At 42.2% G+C, this 17,717-nt stretch overlaps 1 protein-coding gene across 1 annotated transcript; it reads right to left on the bottom strand.

Annotated features, from left to right (window-relative positions):
• Nucleotides 1-3,100: 3,100 nt before the first annotated feature.
• TAAR1 (trace amine associated receptor 1) lies at nucleotides 3,101-4,171 on the bottom strand. The gene has a single exon (XM_054196452.1). It carries the CDS (start codon nucleotides 4,169-4,171, stop codon nucleotides 3,101-3,103), a length of 1,071 nt encoding a protein of 356 aa, XP_054052427.1.
• Nucleotides 4,172-17,717: the final 13,546 nt, after the last annotated feature.

Raw genomic sequence — 17,717 nt, 5'->3', positions numbered from 1 at the left:
GCTTGCAGGTGGGAAGTAGTGATGAATTCCTTAATTTGCTCTGCTTGTACACACAGCTTTGCTTTACCTATCAAACTGTCTTTATCTCAACCCACAAGTTTTCTCGATTTTACCCTTTCAATTCTCCCACAATCCCACCAGGGGAGTGAGCAAGGGGCTGCGTGGGGCTGAGTTGCTTACTGGGGTTAGACCACGACACCCTCCAGACTTCTGCGCAGCATGCATGGAATGGCTGAGACTCCTCTAAGCCAAGGTCTCCCCTATCTGCCCTGCCTGGCAGCTCACTCACAATAACCTGCTGGCTGTTGAAATTTTTTGACTTGCTTCCCTCCTGACGTGCTCCAGGGCAGGACATAAGGAACTGCATGTGTGCCTCTGGGACTTCACAAGCCACTGTCCCACCACCGTCTCCCAGCTGCAGCTATTCAGGCAAATCTCCAGTAGTAGCTCCACAGATCGCTGCCTAGATCCAAAATCTCATTTCAGGGCTCTTGCTAGTTAAGAGTTGGTCCTGAGAAGACATCTAACTGCTAGTTCTAGAAAACTGGCCTTTGACACATGCATTCTTGGAGTCCCAGGATCATCTCAACTTTTCCACGGTGTGGGATTTACCTATACTGAGTGATCCTTATCTCAGCTACCTAAAAAAATCTATCTAAAAGCATCAAAGCATCCATTCTAGTGACTGAAAGATCCCTCTTAGTCGTAAGAAAAAGAACATCTGCAGGAACAATTCATCTTACCTAAAAATGGATAAGCTGGTGCGATAAAACACCCCACAAAGGTGACTGTTTTTCTACAGTGAGTTTAAAGAGAGCTACTAACACTAGAGCAGATGTGGTGCCTAACTTTTAGATGTCTAAATTTAGGTTAGATAGCTATCAGTCTTCAGCAGCGTGGGTCTGTTTTTTATGGTTTTAAGTGGATTAGCTTTGCACTAGGGTCTAGGCACAGATTGCAGAGGCGTGTGCTCTATTTAGACTAGAGGGTATCCTGCAAGCAAGCTGGCATCATGTTCACTCACAGGCTCCTCCTGCAACCAGAAAAGATGCCAGAACAATTTATGAAGAGAGACTGACCAGCTGTGAACTCTGGTACAGCTGAAATTCTGGAAATACAGTAATGCTTCCATATTTTCAGGCAGACAGGCAGTAGATGAGGGGAAGGAAATAACTTCTCCATTGACTTCCTGAAGGGACTATGTTAATATGCACTGAACTTACAAAATATACTTAAAAAGCCTCAGATGGCAAAATTCCTCATAGGGAAAGATCACTTTCCTTCAATCTATAACACTACCAGAAGAAAGGAGTTATTACCTGGCAGCACTGAAACTGCTATTTCAAGAGAGATCAAGATGTCCAAGTGATCATGCAGTTCATTACAGAAGGTAACACTGAGCATGAGAAAATTAACTACATCAGGCCAGTCTCACTGGGGATGAATGAAGAGGGGAATTACCCATTAAGTTACCAGAAAGATAGATTTTTTTTATCTTAACTTGCTTTATTTCTGTGAGATAAAGTATTAAAGTACTCACATTGTCACTCACAAGGAACATCGTCCACAGCGCAGGTGCTGATGTCGTGTTTTGTTCATTTTTATGTCATTTTGGAAAGTGCAAACTTACAAGATGGCAATGAAACAGTAAAAAAGACAATTTCAGATCCTGATATTTTTCTCTGCTGAAATGTTGCATCATTCAACTTTTATGCTTTACTGCATAGGGTGTGCTTCGGTGCTCTACAAAACACAGAAAAGAAAGCCAAGGTACACATACTGCGTGCACTTAAACAAGCAACATAAATGGAGGACATAATTTGCTGCTAAGCATAGCTCTCCAGTACAGAGTTTCTCTCCATAGTCTCTTCTCAGGTACTAATCCTTTACTGTCCATCTCCAGGACTAGTCCTTCATGGTCCAACCAGATATCACAGGATCAGGTATTATTTCCTTCTGCTTGGCGATATGTCGACTCTAGAAAAGTCAGGTCATACATTAAAAAAAACCACCGTCTGTGGGTCTTCGTCAGCTGGTGATCATGTGCTAGTTATTGACTTACTTGGTAGTCCTTCGTTCTCCCATCTGGGTGTCCTGAGAAGCTGCCCACAGATGTAACCTTGACAGTCTGCTCACCCAGGTGCCAGCACCCCAAGCCATCCCTATAGCCCTTCTTCTGCCACTTCTGGTGCTTCCACATCCACCCGGCCCCATTCACCCTCCATTCAGGCCACTATAGCGTTTCTTCACAGTTCTCTATATGCTTTCCTCACCAGCTGTCACAGCGTTGCCATCAGACAAAATAACAACATGTCCAAGCTAAAGAAAAAGTTCTGTAAGATGCAAATTGGCAAATATTTTACATCAAAACATTCGTTAGACAAGCATAATTTTTTGTCCTTGTCAGGTTCAATGTTGCTTTTCACTATTGCTTTTCATTCCAGACATTGTGTTTTCCTTGTCTTTGATCCTGTAAAACATGCTTTTGATCTCATGAAGCAGAAAAGCATTTAAGTGACAAACTTGTAAGTGACAAGCACTAGCTGAAATAGAAACAGAAAGAGTAGCACGACTTTTTTCTGACCCATCTTCCCTCCTTGGAGCGTGCTGGTATGGCTGGTTATGTGCCTGTTTTGACCTCTGCACATGTACTGAAGGAGAGGGACAAAACTTAAAAGCTTTGGATTATTACTCAAAGATGTCTAGGAATTCAAAAGGAAAGGCTTTCCTGCTCTTTCTAGAGGACAATAAATAAACACTAATATTTTAATATGAACACATGTTGTTCAATAAATTCATCTGTTGTATCAGAATAATTTCTTAATTATTAAGAGCAGGGATATAATCTGCTCTAAGTTTTTTGTAAACTTAAGTCTTGCTCTCCTGTGCATTGCATGCAAATAGCTATAACCCAAACACCACATACAATTCCCAATCTGGAATGAAAGAAGATGTAAAGCACAATAGTGGCTTATATGCTTGAACCAGATTTGGTAAATGAGTAAACAAATAGGTGTTTCCTTCATTTTCAACTCTTACATCTGGGACTTCAGCCTCCAGACAAAAATTGAAAGCCATGAATCCAAACATTTAAAGCAAGTTACTCTAAAAACAAATGAGCCCTGGATGAGTCCTGTTGAAAAACTTTTCCAAACAGAATCATCTTTAATGCCCTGCGAAACCACATGTAAAAAAATGCATAAACAATTGGGTTAAATGTAGAATTTAAATAACCAAACCAAACCAAAGCATCAATGAGAATAGGGGGTATCACATAATTCATAAATGGATTGGTTGCTGTAAAGAAGAAGAATGGACTCCAGCAAATGAGAAACACTCCTATTATTATGCCTAATGTCCTGGCAGCTTTCCTTTCTCTGCGTAATGAAATGTGGTGCTTCATTTCAAATTGCATCTTTTTTTGGCTAATTGCGTCAATGGATCTTGCCTGACTCTTGGCTACAGAGTATATTTTCCTATAGATGTACAACATAACAAATCCAGGGATGTAAAAAGACACTATGGAGGCCACAACACCTGAAGTTTCACTAAAAAAGACAAAGCATCCTCCTGCACAGTGGACATTATTATAAATCTCTTCTGCCCCTCGCAAGTTTAGGTCTAGAAAGATCATCCCAAAAGCAAAAGCAGCAGGGACTGTCCAACTTACAAATATCATGACTAGGATAACAAAAGTATTTATCTTTGATTTGTATCTTAGAGGGTCACACACAGCATAGTAACGGTCGATGGATAAGAAGGAAAGATGGAAGATGGAAGCTGTGCTCAGCATAATGTCCGTGCTCGTGTGGATCTTGCAGAGGAGCTCCCCAAAGTACCAGCAGTGCTCTACAGAGCGCACCATGCTGCAAGGCATGATGAGGAATCCCAGCAAAAAGTCTACTGTAGCCACAGAAAGTATCAGGAAATTGGTAGGCGTATGGAGCTGCTTGAAATGGGATATTGAGATGATAACTGTCAAGTTTCCTACCACTGTGGCCAGAATAATGCAAACCATGAAGATATACATGGAAACACGGATACTGTTTGACCAGCTGCTCCGTATGCAAGAGCCGTTTACGGATTCACAGCACAGTTGCATCCTTACTGAGGTCTCAAATCCACATAGGTATGCAGCACAGGTACTGTTTTTCCTATTGCTGAGATACATTTACAACTGGTTTTGTCCTTTCTATACAGGGAGAGCTGCAGGGAGGAAAATAAAAAAAAAGACAGTTGTAAACACCTTCATTTATTTGGATGTGTAAGAGATTCACATTTCATTACTTATGAAGGATGAAACTGTTTTGCAATTATACTTTTAACAGAATGACACCTTTATCATTAGACTTCCCTTGAAATGGGAATCTCATTTGATGAAATAAACTGTACAATAGCAATGGCTCCCAAAGGTATGCACAGGACAATATCTTGTGTAGTGGTCAGACGAGAAGTCCTTTTCAATATTTTCTGCTTAAACAGTCCTACTCTTCTTCATCAAAATTTTGGAGTCCTGTATCTCCACTTTGCTCTGGAAAATCAGCAATTTTAGATCCTGAAGCTCCCTCAACTTACTCTTTTGATACATAAGTCTAAGATCTACAAGTTTAAAACAGAAGGCTAAAGTTGAGGAGCCCACGCTCAACTTCTCCTCCAGCCCTGTCCTGACAGCGACAACTGACCCCTCTATGCAGCCTGGCAAAACCAAAGAGTTCCCACAGCCCTCAGTTTTTAGGCAGATGGCACTGCCTGAAGAGGAGAAAAGAGGAGAAAAAACTTTTCTGACCTTCTGCTGCCAAAATATAATGGAAGAGCCCAACTAATGTGAAGCATTAGCTGCTGTATAAGCAAATATCTTTTCTGTCTGGCTCTTGTTTATTTCAGTGCTAGTAGTTTTGCATTGTTTTGTATATTTATTATGTTAATACTGGTTTTATCCAAGGTACAAACATGAAGGGAAGCATTTTCTGAACATTGGTTTAGCCTACAACTGATGTCACAAATCCTGGCTGTCCTCTCTTGTATGCAGTAGCACATCCCTTTTGCGAGTCTCTCTACAAAGACGTTTCATGAAAGTACTTAAGCACTTAGCAGTCTATATTCATTCTTAAAGATCTGGTTTTCCTTTAATTAACAGAAAAATAGTATTGTTGTGAAAAATAAAGAACATTAGCATGTGATATTCACTAGCATTATCGTTCTGGTATAACGTGGTTGTTTAAGTCAGAAGAATACTGACATGGCAATTTAGCCAGTACTAATTTAATCCATTTGCTTCAGGATTTTGCGACCTCTGATTATTCCGGATAGAACACAACAGAATAATTAATTTTTTCCTATATTGAAACCAATGTTATTACAAGCACACCATGCGATTAGAAGCTGAATGGAAGCTGAATATAGATGATAAACTATAGCTTGCAAAACCCTGGAAGCTACAGGTTTATAACTAACAGCTTGCATTTACAGAGTGAATTTCCAGGCAGTGGCACCCAAGTGCCAGGGAGAAGGTGCATCCAGAGGCACTCTCTGGAGCACAGGACACAATCTGAGTACATTTAGTTACTGTTTGGGGTGCCTCTTGCTTCCCCCTTTTTCTACCTACTAAGGTTTAACTCTATCTCTGCTCTTTCCACCTCACTTTAACTATCACTTCATATATTTCAATTTTGGTCAGTCTCTTCACGTTTCTTTTCCTGCCCAGCATTCCTTCTTTTGATGTATTTACACCCAGATAGAAGGAGGGCAGCCAGATGGATCTTTATTAACTCAAATCTTCACTTTTCACAGCAGAAAGAATTAAATACTGATTTAACTGTATATACTAGAAATAATTATAAAAGCTTTAAGCTCATTCAGGTTATAAAGGTGTCACATAGATTTCAACCTTCATTTGTTTTATATGTAAATAAATTAAAAAATATGGTAAAATAGGCTATCAAGCCAATCAAAAATAATTAAGATGCTATCTCTAGTTTTATATTTAAAAGATGAACAACTTCCCTATTGTTCTCTCACAGAGAAATTGTTTAGCTTAAAGAAATATGATCTCCCCTGGAAACAGTTCTTCTTTAAAAAGTCTTATTTTCAGGAGATTGTGTTTTTCGTTAAACAGAAAGAAGAAACTCCAACCAAAATATTGAGCAACCTGAGATCAAGTGTGTGGCTTTGCATGAAATGGAAACAAAATAAATCAAAACTCATGGGGCCAACTGCCCAAATAAGCTAAACACTGAAGAAGTTTTCAACAAGAAAGCAGAACACTTCTCCACCATAATTAATTACAAAGTTCAATAAAATGGAAATATGGAGAAGCATCCTTTTAAAAACATATCTTCCTACCTTTCTCCCCTCACACTGAGCTGAAGTCTTCTCTTGGTGCTCATTTGTTTTCTGCTCATTGAGTGGCACCGCTTCCTTTTAAAGACCATCTCAAGAGACAGCTGAGCCTCTTCACTATCGTAACGGTTCTGGGTGACACAAATTTTGAGAGAACAGGCACTTAATACACAGCCAGAGCAGCTTCCAGAAGCCCCCGGCACATTGCTGGGGGATGTTGTGTGCAATGAAGAGCGTTCTTGGCCCCTTGCTCAGGGACAGCTGCTAATTGAATAGTAGCTCAAACTGTTTATTTTGTCACCCACTTAAGAACAAAATCATGTCTGTAACGGTCATATTTATTTAACGGGCCTTATTTATAGGTAAATTGAACACATTTGAAGTGCGTTTACTTGTTTTATTAAATGTTGTGGTCACATTGTGAGCAGCCCAGGATTATCTAGATGCAGAACAAAAGCCACCATGTAGTCTTCCTTCCATAAGCTTCTAAAATGTAGCAAAATACGTAAGTATAGGTAGGTTACAGCAGCACGTAAGATTTCCCTGAAAAGGTATATTGTGTACAGAGTGACATGATATGTATTTACCAGTCTAGTTCTGATTACTCTACTGAACAAACAGGTTTAATCTAACAGTTTAATCAGTTAACAGCTATTTGCAAGGTACCACTACTAAAAAGGTGTTTAAAATAAACACCTATTATTGGTTGTACTGGAGTCACAGATGAGGAGAATCAATTTTTTGCTCCACAAAAGACCATGCAGCCTTTTAAAACAGTGATACTGCTTAGCATAAAAGACAATGTTACTGTGGTGACTATCAGCTAAAGCCCAGTTATGCGGGGTGCCTCAGTGACATAGGCAACAGGGTAGATTAAGATACTATTTCTTGCAAACTATGTTGCGTGACCTGGGTTATCTGCTTCGTTATGTGCACAAAAATCAAAATGAATGCAAGCAACTCACTTTTATTTTTCTTGAGGCTGCACTTATAGAGGGACTGCGGTGTTGCAACACAAGCTTCTCCTTGCTGTGGGAAGAGAGTTTGCCAAGTAAAAAAACTGCAGAAACAACCATGAGGCTGAGTGAGAAACTAGTTGAGAGAGCCACAGAATCACAGAATCTTCAGAGTTGGAAGGGACCTCTAGAGATCATCTAGTCCAACTCCCCTGCTAGAGCAGGATTACCTAAAGCACATCCCTCAGGACTGCATCCAGGCGAGTCTTGAAAATCTCCAGAGAAGGGGACTCCACAACCTCCCTGGGCAGCCTGTGCCAGTGCTCTGTCACCCTCACCGTAAAGAAGTTTTTCCGTGTATTTGAATGGAACTTCCTATGTTCTAGCTTGTGCCCATTGCCCCTTGTCCTGTCACTGGGAACCGTTGAAAAGAGCCTGGCTCCGTCCTCCTTAAACCCACCCTTTAGGTACTTGTAAACATTAATCAGGTCCCCCCTCAACCTTCTCTTCTCCAGGCTAAAGAGTCCCAGCTCAAGAGGATAAAGCGAGGAGAGGGCAAGTTGCTCAGAGTTGGGGAAATGTTAAAGAGACGTTAGGCACCCAAATACTGGTCTCTGAGAGAGGTCTTCACCCTTTTGAGATTCATAGCTGTGGGCCTTCCTTGGAGCCAGGCACTTCACTTTGAGGAGTGAAAGTTTATGCCTTGATAATTGCCATCTTGACATCTATATTTTATAGTAAGGTAAAATTTAGGGGAGCATGTCCATGTTGCCTTACTCTATACAAAACTCGTATCTATAAAGAAGTCTGGCGGCCAGCTCATTATGGGGAGTTAGTGGAAGGACATCCGTGCACACACACACTGCTCTCCTGCTGCGCCTCTCCTTCGAGTGATGCGGTGGCCAGAACTCAAGGGGACAATCCAGAAGGGCAGCTCTGCTTGAAGTGTTCGTTTCAGAAGCAGCTATCTGCCAGCAGGCAGCCAAACCCTTGGGAGAACCTCTGGGTCTGGGGAGACCTCCCACTGCCCCGGCCAGCTCTGCTGGGCTGCAGGAGGGCAGGCAGCTCCTGGAGTCCAAGTTTTCGCACTGCCTCCCTTCACCATCAGATTTTGAGTCCGGTCAGGGAGCGTTTCCCTCCAATTTCTGACTTGCAATAAAATGCAAGAACAGCTTGGCATTCTTCCTCTCATGCGTGACTTTTCTCCAGGAGGCAACCTGCTTCTTTTTAGACCCGCTGAGGATTTTGGAAAGGTTAGGAGTCCTCAGGGAGATGAAATAAAATGAAGAGGAAGATTCAAAACCCGATGATGCAAAACGATATGTTGTAGGGTTATTATATTTATCAGATGGCTGTACAACAGTCGTATCTTTCCTGCCTGCACTGTGCCTACACTGTGCACTTAGCACTGCAATATGCTGGCCGGGGGGAGAAGTTCAAATAACCAATCTGAAAGCAGACAGTTTGAGCCCAGGTCCCTGGGGCAGGCCACGTCTGCTCTCTAGCTGACTACCGGCAAGGCCTATATACTTTAAAATAATTAAATGCATTTAATGAAAAAGAAAAAAATGCAGAGAAAGGCACCCGGTGACACTAAAGGTGAGTTTTGTCCCTGATACCAGCATGTCTGGGCTCTCGCCTCCATGTTACCTCTAAAGAAGAGACTTATCTGTGGAGCCGGCCAGCCTTCCTGCTCCTACCAAATTCCTCTTGGGACCAAGGGCTGCAAAACACATCCCACATACTTTCCAAAGCAGAGGGGAGAGAGTGGGCTGGGGCCAGGGGTGAGCGTGTCTCCCCGTGGCGGGGACAGCACCGGGGCCGGGTCCAGCAGGTGCCTTTGGCAGCACCATGGCCACAGGAGGCTGCCCGGGGCCAGAGCCGCTGGAGGGCCACGGGGGGGCTACTGAGGACACAGCAGGATGTCTCTGCATAGGCTGTTTTTGGAGGTGCCCTTCGTTCTTCTACCGAAGACCAACGCACAGGCATAGCACTTCACACTCATTATTTCTGAATAGGCCAGCTTGTACCGCAGGACCCATACAGCTTGGAAAGGAATGATCCACAGACCTAGAGGTTGCTGAGAGTACAGGAAGGGTGCTATTTACTGGTACGTTTACTGAAAAGAATGTAAAGTGGCAGCTTATAAGATATCAAGATACTTAAGTAATTAAGCAGGCCAAATTGTCAACTGATTTAGAGCAACAAGGAACGCTTTGGTAAGAAGCTTTCATGCTGTTGGTGCCGGTTCTTCAAACAGGCATTTGCTTGCGGCTTGGTGGTGATGTGGATCATGAAAATATTCTCAAACTTGCTATTTATAATATGAAAGAGAAATATGTCAAGCTCTATTTTTGGGAAACCTCAGAGCACTTATAAATAGTCAGTGGTCAACAGTCTTTTGAGTCTGTAATATAGTAAACCAGTTATACATCAAAATGCAAAGTAAAAACTTGTCTACAAAATTGTTGCTGTGGCTTTTTTTATTTTCTGCAAAATTTATATTTCTCTAATAATTAGTTTTCAGATTTTTGGAAAAAAACAAGAAAAAGAGATGTTGTCACACTGTCTAGCATACCTTGGGTCACCTATACTTCCTGTCTGTTTGTTTTTAAAAGAGAAAAGAATTAAAATGGAAAAAGGCAGAGAAGCAAATGGAAATAGCACTTTTGCCAGACACCAAACCCATTTGGACAATGTGTTAAAAACAATTCTGTCCTTCTTAGGCAGGACTGTGAAAGGGACGCTGGAAATAGGAAGGAACAGAATGGGAATGAGAACTTGGGAATGAGAACTGTTACCATGAAAAAAAATTAAAAGGCAGGACAACATTGATTTCTACTGTGATTCTTTCAGCTTGCATTTCAAGAGTATAGTATGGTCATTTGGCAGAAAATATCGTTTTACAGTATCCATTAAAGAGAGGAAAGTTTCTCATTTTCATATGGTTCATTTTAAAAACTGGTTCTCTACAAGGGAAACTATGAATTTAAAACTACTGGAGGCTCTAAGGTGGCCCCATGGTTGGAGAGAAATTTTGAAAGCATATCACTCTACTCACCATTTATGCAGTCCTCAGGAAAAAAAGCACAGCATTACAAAAAATTATCTGCTTAAATTTACATTCATATGTTTGAAATCTGAGGGGAAGACGCACAAGTTCCCAATGAGTTATTAGTTCAAAATAAATATTTCATTCTATGGGTTAAATGAGAAGATGTGCCAGCCACTAATCTGAATGCTGTTGCTGCAAACCTGGCATAATTCCACTGAAGACAATCTGAAATCAGCCTAGATTATACTAGAGAAATTTAAAGAACAGATGAGGTGATTGACCTCTAGATCTTTCCCCATGGCTTATATTCTTACTTTTCAGCGGAAACCAGCACTTTTCCTTGGCAAGTAGAAATAGCTGTTTATACAGAGTAATGCGATGTTTGTGCTCTTTCTCAAAGTGTAGTGCTCAGGATCAGGACTATAAATCCAAATACTAAGATAAATGCAAATCTCCGAAATGCACAGAGGAATAAGAGATTCCAAGAAAATTATGTTTTTACAGCAAAGGAAAACATGTCCATCCAAAGCCAAGAAACTATCTCTGCATCGCGGGGAGAGGGATAGGGGGGTCTACGTGTTTGATAGCCCTGCTAAGTAATGCCAAAACGCAGCCCAGGCAGTGCGGCAGGTCCTCAGTGTTCCCATGCATCCATCAATCCCACGGGAGTGAATTTAGGACTCTGGCTGGTTTTTTGTAGGTTTTCGGCAGCCTCCAAACACCATCTCTAACATGAAGGCGAATGCGGAGAAGGAAGGCGGTGAGCAGTAAGCAGGTACAATCCCAGCTTCATCATTCTGCATCCTCATGGCTTTGGAATAACTTCACAGAAAGTAAAGAGCCTTACTCTGAACCCATAGCTGCACCTGAAAAGAGTTTTGCCCCCTAACTATGCTTCTTTTTCAGCTATTGGGAATGAAAAACTTTAAATTGTCTTCCCAGCCACCACCAAAACCTCATTGCTGTTGGTGCTAGTGCTGTTTGCTACAGAAAGAACGCAGTGATCCATGCTATTATCCTCAGTGCTAGCCATAAAAGATTCATCTTTGAAGCAAAATAGTTTCCCAGACCAGCATATTAGCAGCTCACCGTGTTTCAGAGTGCGTGACACAGAGACGGTACCTGCTCAGGAGTTATTTCCTCATCACGAACCGGTGCAGCCTGTGGATGCAGCGCGATAGTGACAACCCACATGAATCCCACAGCTGAGCGGCTGCACGCTCGGTCTGACTCTGGTTTACAGCCTGCTGGAAAAATCTCATCAGCTGCATGACGTAAATATTAAATATTCAGAAAAGATAAGCAGATAATAAATCTATTCTGACATAAGCCACTAGTGTCTGCAAAGATGAATCCATTTGAATTGAGTTATAAACCAAGCTCATGGAAAGAAACACAAAATAAAGACAAATGTTTATTATAGTCAAAGTACAGATGAAGCTAACAGCACTGAACTATTTCTCACCCTCCTTCCAATTTTGTGTAACTTTGCCAAGCCTTAGCAATTTCAGTAATCTTTAAAAGTTTTATTTGTCTACCCCATACTGGATATTTAAAAAAAAATTCTGACCACAATACTTCAGCAGTGTCTGAGAACAAGACCAATTAAAAATATATTGTTTCCTCCTAATTAAAAAATTCTGCTTGTCTTTTATTTATGGTGCTCTGGTGCTTATATGCTTTGTAGCAGGGACTTAAGGGATGTTGACTGCCTGTTTGTGTATCTTTTACCATACCAGAGGAACTATACGTAAATATGGTCAAATTACAAATCAGAAGTGCCCAAACTGCAACTTGTTGCTTTTTAAAGCACAGCTCATTGACCAGCACCCTCATCTTCAAATCGTAAGAGTTTTAGTATCGCTGTGGAAACCGAGGAGGAGAGTCCTTCCAGAAAGAAGGAATCCCAGGGAGGAAAACTGACCCACTTTGGGTCAGTTTGTATGCATCAGCTGGTGAGCTGTGCTGGTGGAGAGCCAGCCTTCCAGCTCCTGCTCCCCTGAGGTTCCTCTGAGCCCTGAGCAGGACCTGCGTGGCTCAGGCTGCAGGACATTTGGGATTGGGGTGGGTTTGGGAGATTAGGAAAGTATGGCCCTGGCAAGGTGGCACAGGGGACGTGGGGCTGAACAGGAGGGACAACTTTTGGTGAAATGAAGGTCTTGAAATGTCATATTCTGGTCTGGAATTGCGGCTACCCTACTGGAAGCCACTGAAACCTAAAATTGCCAATAAAAGGCTGATACGTCAGTAAATAATCTGCTGGAGCCCCCACTCTCAAGCACTACTAGCTGTTGCTTTTCACAAACACTGGATTTGACTACAATAGGCACATGCTACTTTCCTAGAAATATTGAAGTAACTTGATTGTTTCTAGTTGCCCATTTGCAAGTCCAACAGGCTATGGATGCCAGTGGTTCTGCTCTGTGGGCCGTTTTTAAGGGGGATGACCTGCCGGTGCCATCCTTTGCCTCCACAGTTGTTTACTGCTGCAAGAAGCATCAGTGCTGTGCATGAGCATCTCTGGCATCATGGCACTGCAGGAACAGCAACTCAACTAGCACAGAAACTACCAGTGTTAGAGGCTGTGCCCCTTCATGCCCACCATCCGCTGCCCAGTCTCGGGAAGAAATCCCTGGGCAACATGATTTTTCAACAGAAGAGCTTCATTTATCTTCTCAGTAGCTGCTGTATGTCCTTTGAATATGCTTTTTGGACCACCAAAGAGGGGCATAAGTGTGCACTGGAGTAATTTAGAATTCAATTTATTATATATTATCAAGTCCCTGCTTGCTAGCCATCTCCTGCACAATACCTGGGAGACTGAAAGGGAACATCTGTTTGCAGCAACAGGAGTTTTAGCCATTCGAATGTGCCTCTACCACTCTATCAGCCTGCATAACTTTTTGCTCATGCAGGTGACGGTTAGTGAAAAGAAAGTAAATCTCTCTCTCTTTTCTTCTCCCCCTCCCCTTTGCCCTCCTCTGTAGTCCATTTTCTTCTTATCTGCAATTGTTGCTGCTTCTTCCTCCTGTGCATTGCGAGCCCTGTTGTCCCAGCTGCCCACGTGGGCTAATGCCCTAAATGGACCCCCTTGTACAGATCCCTTTCCTCCTTTCCCTCTTTTCTAACACGCTGTGTATGTATCTGTTACCACATGTTATTAGGTGGGTCATTTCATAACACAGGTTTTGAAGCTTTGACTGAACACGTGCTCCTCATTTTCCAGGTGCATGCCAGGACTTGGTTTTTACAGGTAGTCAGCACTTGTAGCTAAAGTCAGTGACAATCACATTTTGACAATATACACAGTACTTTTGTAATATGAATTATTCTGGCATGTCAAGTTAGCCGCCTGAATTACTGTGAACTGTAAAGATCAGTTCCTTTGCTCTTCATCCCCTCATCTACATTATAGAATAAAAATTATTCCTAGCTTTATGGAAGTGCTGTGATTGCAAATGTTTGTAAGACCTCAAGATGTTATCTAATGATGAGCCTTGGCAAATCAAGGAGGGGTACGGGTCTCATCCTTAGTGATAGAAGAGCAATGATCCATAAGAAAAGACTAAGCAGAAAACAACTGGCACTGTAAGACTCCCTTGGCAAAACACAAGAGTGGTTACATTAAGTGTTGCATGACCCTCAAATTAGAGAGTTTCCATGCCTGCTTTTTGTTTAGTCTAACGCTGAACTTGGAAGAATCCCTGCAAACAGAGGCTAACGTTAACATGAATAAACAATCTAAAATCCCTCGTGTAACATTAAAGATAGGCTCAGAAAGACTTCAACAAAATGACTGTTTAAACCTCTTGCTAGGTAATGATTATTGATCAAACCTGAGCTTTTTTTTTTATAGCTCTGGTCCTTATACATACAGCCATCTGATACTCTTGAGGTATAAATAAGTGACATCTGTTATGAGAGGCATCACACCCGTGTTTTTACCCACACCTGCCAAAGCTTTCTGTCTTTCAGCCTAGCTACCAGGAAGTACATCATTGACCATTAATAGCCGTGTTTTAACAGCTTCCTCTTCCCTTTTATAGCTCAGTGTAAGATAGATTTGGTTTCTACTGAGGAAGCATAACGCTTTTTTCAAACAATAAGTTTGATTGAATGAATTATAATGTGCTTTCACAATTTAGTTTTGTTAGCTATTACGACCAACTCAGTGTAAGAACATCTCTGCAAAAACTGGAGAAGACAACTACTAACTGAGTAGGGGATGGGAAGAAAACAAAGGTTTGAACTTGGAGAAGTTCATGGAGAACGGTCTCCTGTGGGAGGGACCTCACACTGGAGCCGGAGAAGAGCGTGAGGAGTCCTCCCCCTGGAGAGGAAGGAACAGCAGAGATGTTTGATGCACTGACCACAACCCCCATTCCCCATCCCCCTGCACTGCTTGGCAGGAAAGAGAGAAAATAGCGAGTAACGTTAAGCCCAGGAAAAAGGGAGGGGTGGGGGGAAGGTGTTTTTAAGATTTGGTTTTATTTCTCATTGTCCTACTCTGATTTGATTGGTAATAAATTAAACTAATTTACCCAATCAAGTCTGTTTTGCCCGTGATAGTAATTGTTGAGTGATCTCTCCCTGTCCTTATCTTGACTCACAAGCCTTTCTTTATATTTTCTCTCCCCTGTGTAGCTGAGGAGGGGAGTGATAGAGCTGCTTTGGTGGGCACCTGGCATCCAGCCAGGGTCAAACCATCACATACTTTCACAGGTGGAGGCCTCAAGTGCTTCTGCTAATTCTCAATTATTTTCTAATCTGAAAGAGAAATTAACATATTGTTGTCAATATGCTAAGTTTCTGTTTCACCGAGACCGATCGTTTCTAGCTACGTCTGATCCACAGGTGGACAACACTGGGTAATACTGTTATGCTGATCTGTGGCTTCAGCAGGAGGTGCTGTTTGTCTATGGTGTTGAGAGGATGATTTTTAGAAGGTATACTGGAATTATTTCTTTGTTGGGCTCCATGACACCTCATAGCCCATCACAAGCCACTGAGAAGCATTCCTGTATTCCCTGTGGGAAGCCTGTGTTAAGGAGTTAGGTCTCCTGGGAAGATAACTAGATTTTAAAATGAATGTTTTCTCTTCATTCGAGGGTAGAGTTTATGCCACATTCTGCTCCCTTGCCACTATTCAGGCTGTGATAATTGGACATAAAAAACTCTCACATCTTGCTTGCTGGCATTTCTGAAGTATGGAGTAGTTCCCAGATGCATGCAGAGCTGACTGTCTTAGGCTGTCAGAGTTGGAAATAGGTAAGATACAATTGATATTGCTAGCTAAGTAGCTTATAGGATATCAGAAAAGGACGCTCGGACCCTATCTGTTAGGGATGCAGAAGTCCAGGATTCTTTGAAAATGACAGTAAAACAAAATTTGAAGAATGGTTGGCCTGTAGTTTTTAAGATTTGCTGCACAGCTTTCCTCTCCCTGAGAGGGTGACAAGGGTGCTATACAATGGACCTCTGGGGAGTTTGTTAATCCCTTTCTCATTTCTGATGATAAAACAAGAATTAAACCAAGCAGGGGGTGAAGTTACATGGACTGTTGCAGCAGTCTCAGAATAGTTCCATCATTATAATGCACAAGAACCACGAACCAGGGTTTCCTGGAAGGAGTGCAAAAATCAACCAGATCTTCAGCTGAGGAACTTGGTGGTCACAGTGAAGTTCAGTTTTAGGAAATGGGATGGGGCTTTGAGCAACCTGGTCTAGTGGGAGGTGTCCCTGCCCATGGCAGAGGGGTTGGAACTAGGTGATCTTTAAGGTCCCTTCCAAACTAAAGCATTCTATGATTCTATGATTCTGTGAAATGTGAGGTTTTGTAATAAAGGCCGATTTTAAATGATGCAAATCGCAGACACTTTCAGAATACAGACACAGAGAGATGATAAATGACCGATGCAACAAATCACATTCATCTATAACAGTTTCTGTTGAATTCACGGAAAGCTAACTGGCTATGCACTTACTTTCCTACCTGCTATGTGGGAGTTAGAAAAGAGAGAATGTTAGCTCATCTTTAGGAAAAAAAATAAATAAAGCCCCTCCTACATTTTCCTTATGGGACAGAATTTGAGTTTCTGGAAGAACAGGAGTGTTTAGTGACTCTGGGACAGATGTGCCAGAAGAGAAGAATCGAATTAATTTATATGTAATTCACGTCAATGACTCCACCTCAAAAGCTACTACAGATGGTATCCTAATGAACCTCATCCTTTTCTGAGCTGGAAAAGCCTGCTTTTCACACGTCAATATTTCTTCCTTATACCTTGATGCTGGTCAAAGCAAATAAGACTCACCTGTCCACAGTGCTTCTGATCACACAGAGAAAAGCAAGTCCTTAATAGATTTTATTGATGCAAGGCTTCAGATGAAGGTAGAAAAATACTGTGTTAAAACAAGCATGATCCAAACCTTATAGCTGACTATAAGTAAGACTGGTGACAACTTTAGAGAAACTAACCATGAGTAAAATCTAATAGGCAAGGAAGGAGAGGTGGTGGGGTGGCCCTCTGTGTTAGGGGCAGTTTTGAAAGTCTAGAACTTAACAGTGTGAATGACAGTGTTGAGTGTGTACGGATAAGAATTAAGGGGAAGGCCAACAAGGCAGACATCATGATGGGAGTTTTTTATAGACCCCCTAATCAGGATGTAGAAACTGATGAAGTATTCTATAAGCAGCTGGCAGAGGTCTCACGATCATTTGCCCTTGTTCTTGTGGGGGCCTTCAACTTCCCAGATGTCTGCTGGAAATACTACGCAGCAGAGAGGGAACAGTCCTGGAGGTTCCTGGAGTGTGTGGAAGACAACTTCCTAACACAGCTGGTGAAGGAACCAACTAGGGGAAGTGCCCCACTGGACCTACTGTTTGTTAACAGAGAAGGTCTTGTGGGGGATTTAAAGGTTGGAGGTCGTCTTGGGCACAGTGACCATGAAATGGTAGAATTTTCTATTCTTGGTGAAGCAAGGCGGGGAGTGAGCAGAACTGCCACCTTGGATTTCCGAAGGGCAGACTTTAGCCTGTTTAGGAGCATGGTCGAGAGTGTCCCTTGGGAGGCAGTGTTGAAGAGCAACAGTGCCCAGGAAGGCTGGTCATACTTCAAGCAGGTGCTCTTAGAAGCACAGGAGAAGGCCATCCCCATGTCTCGAAAAACGAGCCGATGGGGAAGAAGGCCAGCCTGGCTAAATAGAGAGCTTTGGCTGGACCTCAGGAAAAAAAGGAAAGCTTACATTCTCTGGAAAAGGGGGTTGGCAACTTATGAGGATTATCAAGATATAACGAAGCTATGTAGGGGGAAAATTAGAAGGGCCAAAGCTCAATCAGAACTCAGCTTGGCCACTGCAGTTAAAGA

Source organism: Rissa tridactyla, chromosome 3 (genome assembly GCF_028500815.1).
Source record: "Rissa tridactyla isolate bRisTri1 chromosome 3, bRisTri1.patW.cur.20221130, whole genome shotgun sequence".
Taxonomy (NCBI): Eukaryota; Metazoa; Chordata; class Aves; order Charadriiformes; family Laridae; genus Rissa; species Rissa tridactyla.
This window is presented reverse-complemented; position numbering and strand designations above follow the sequence as displayed.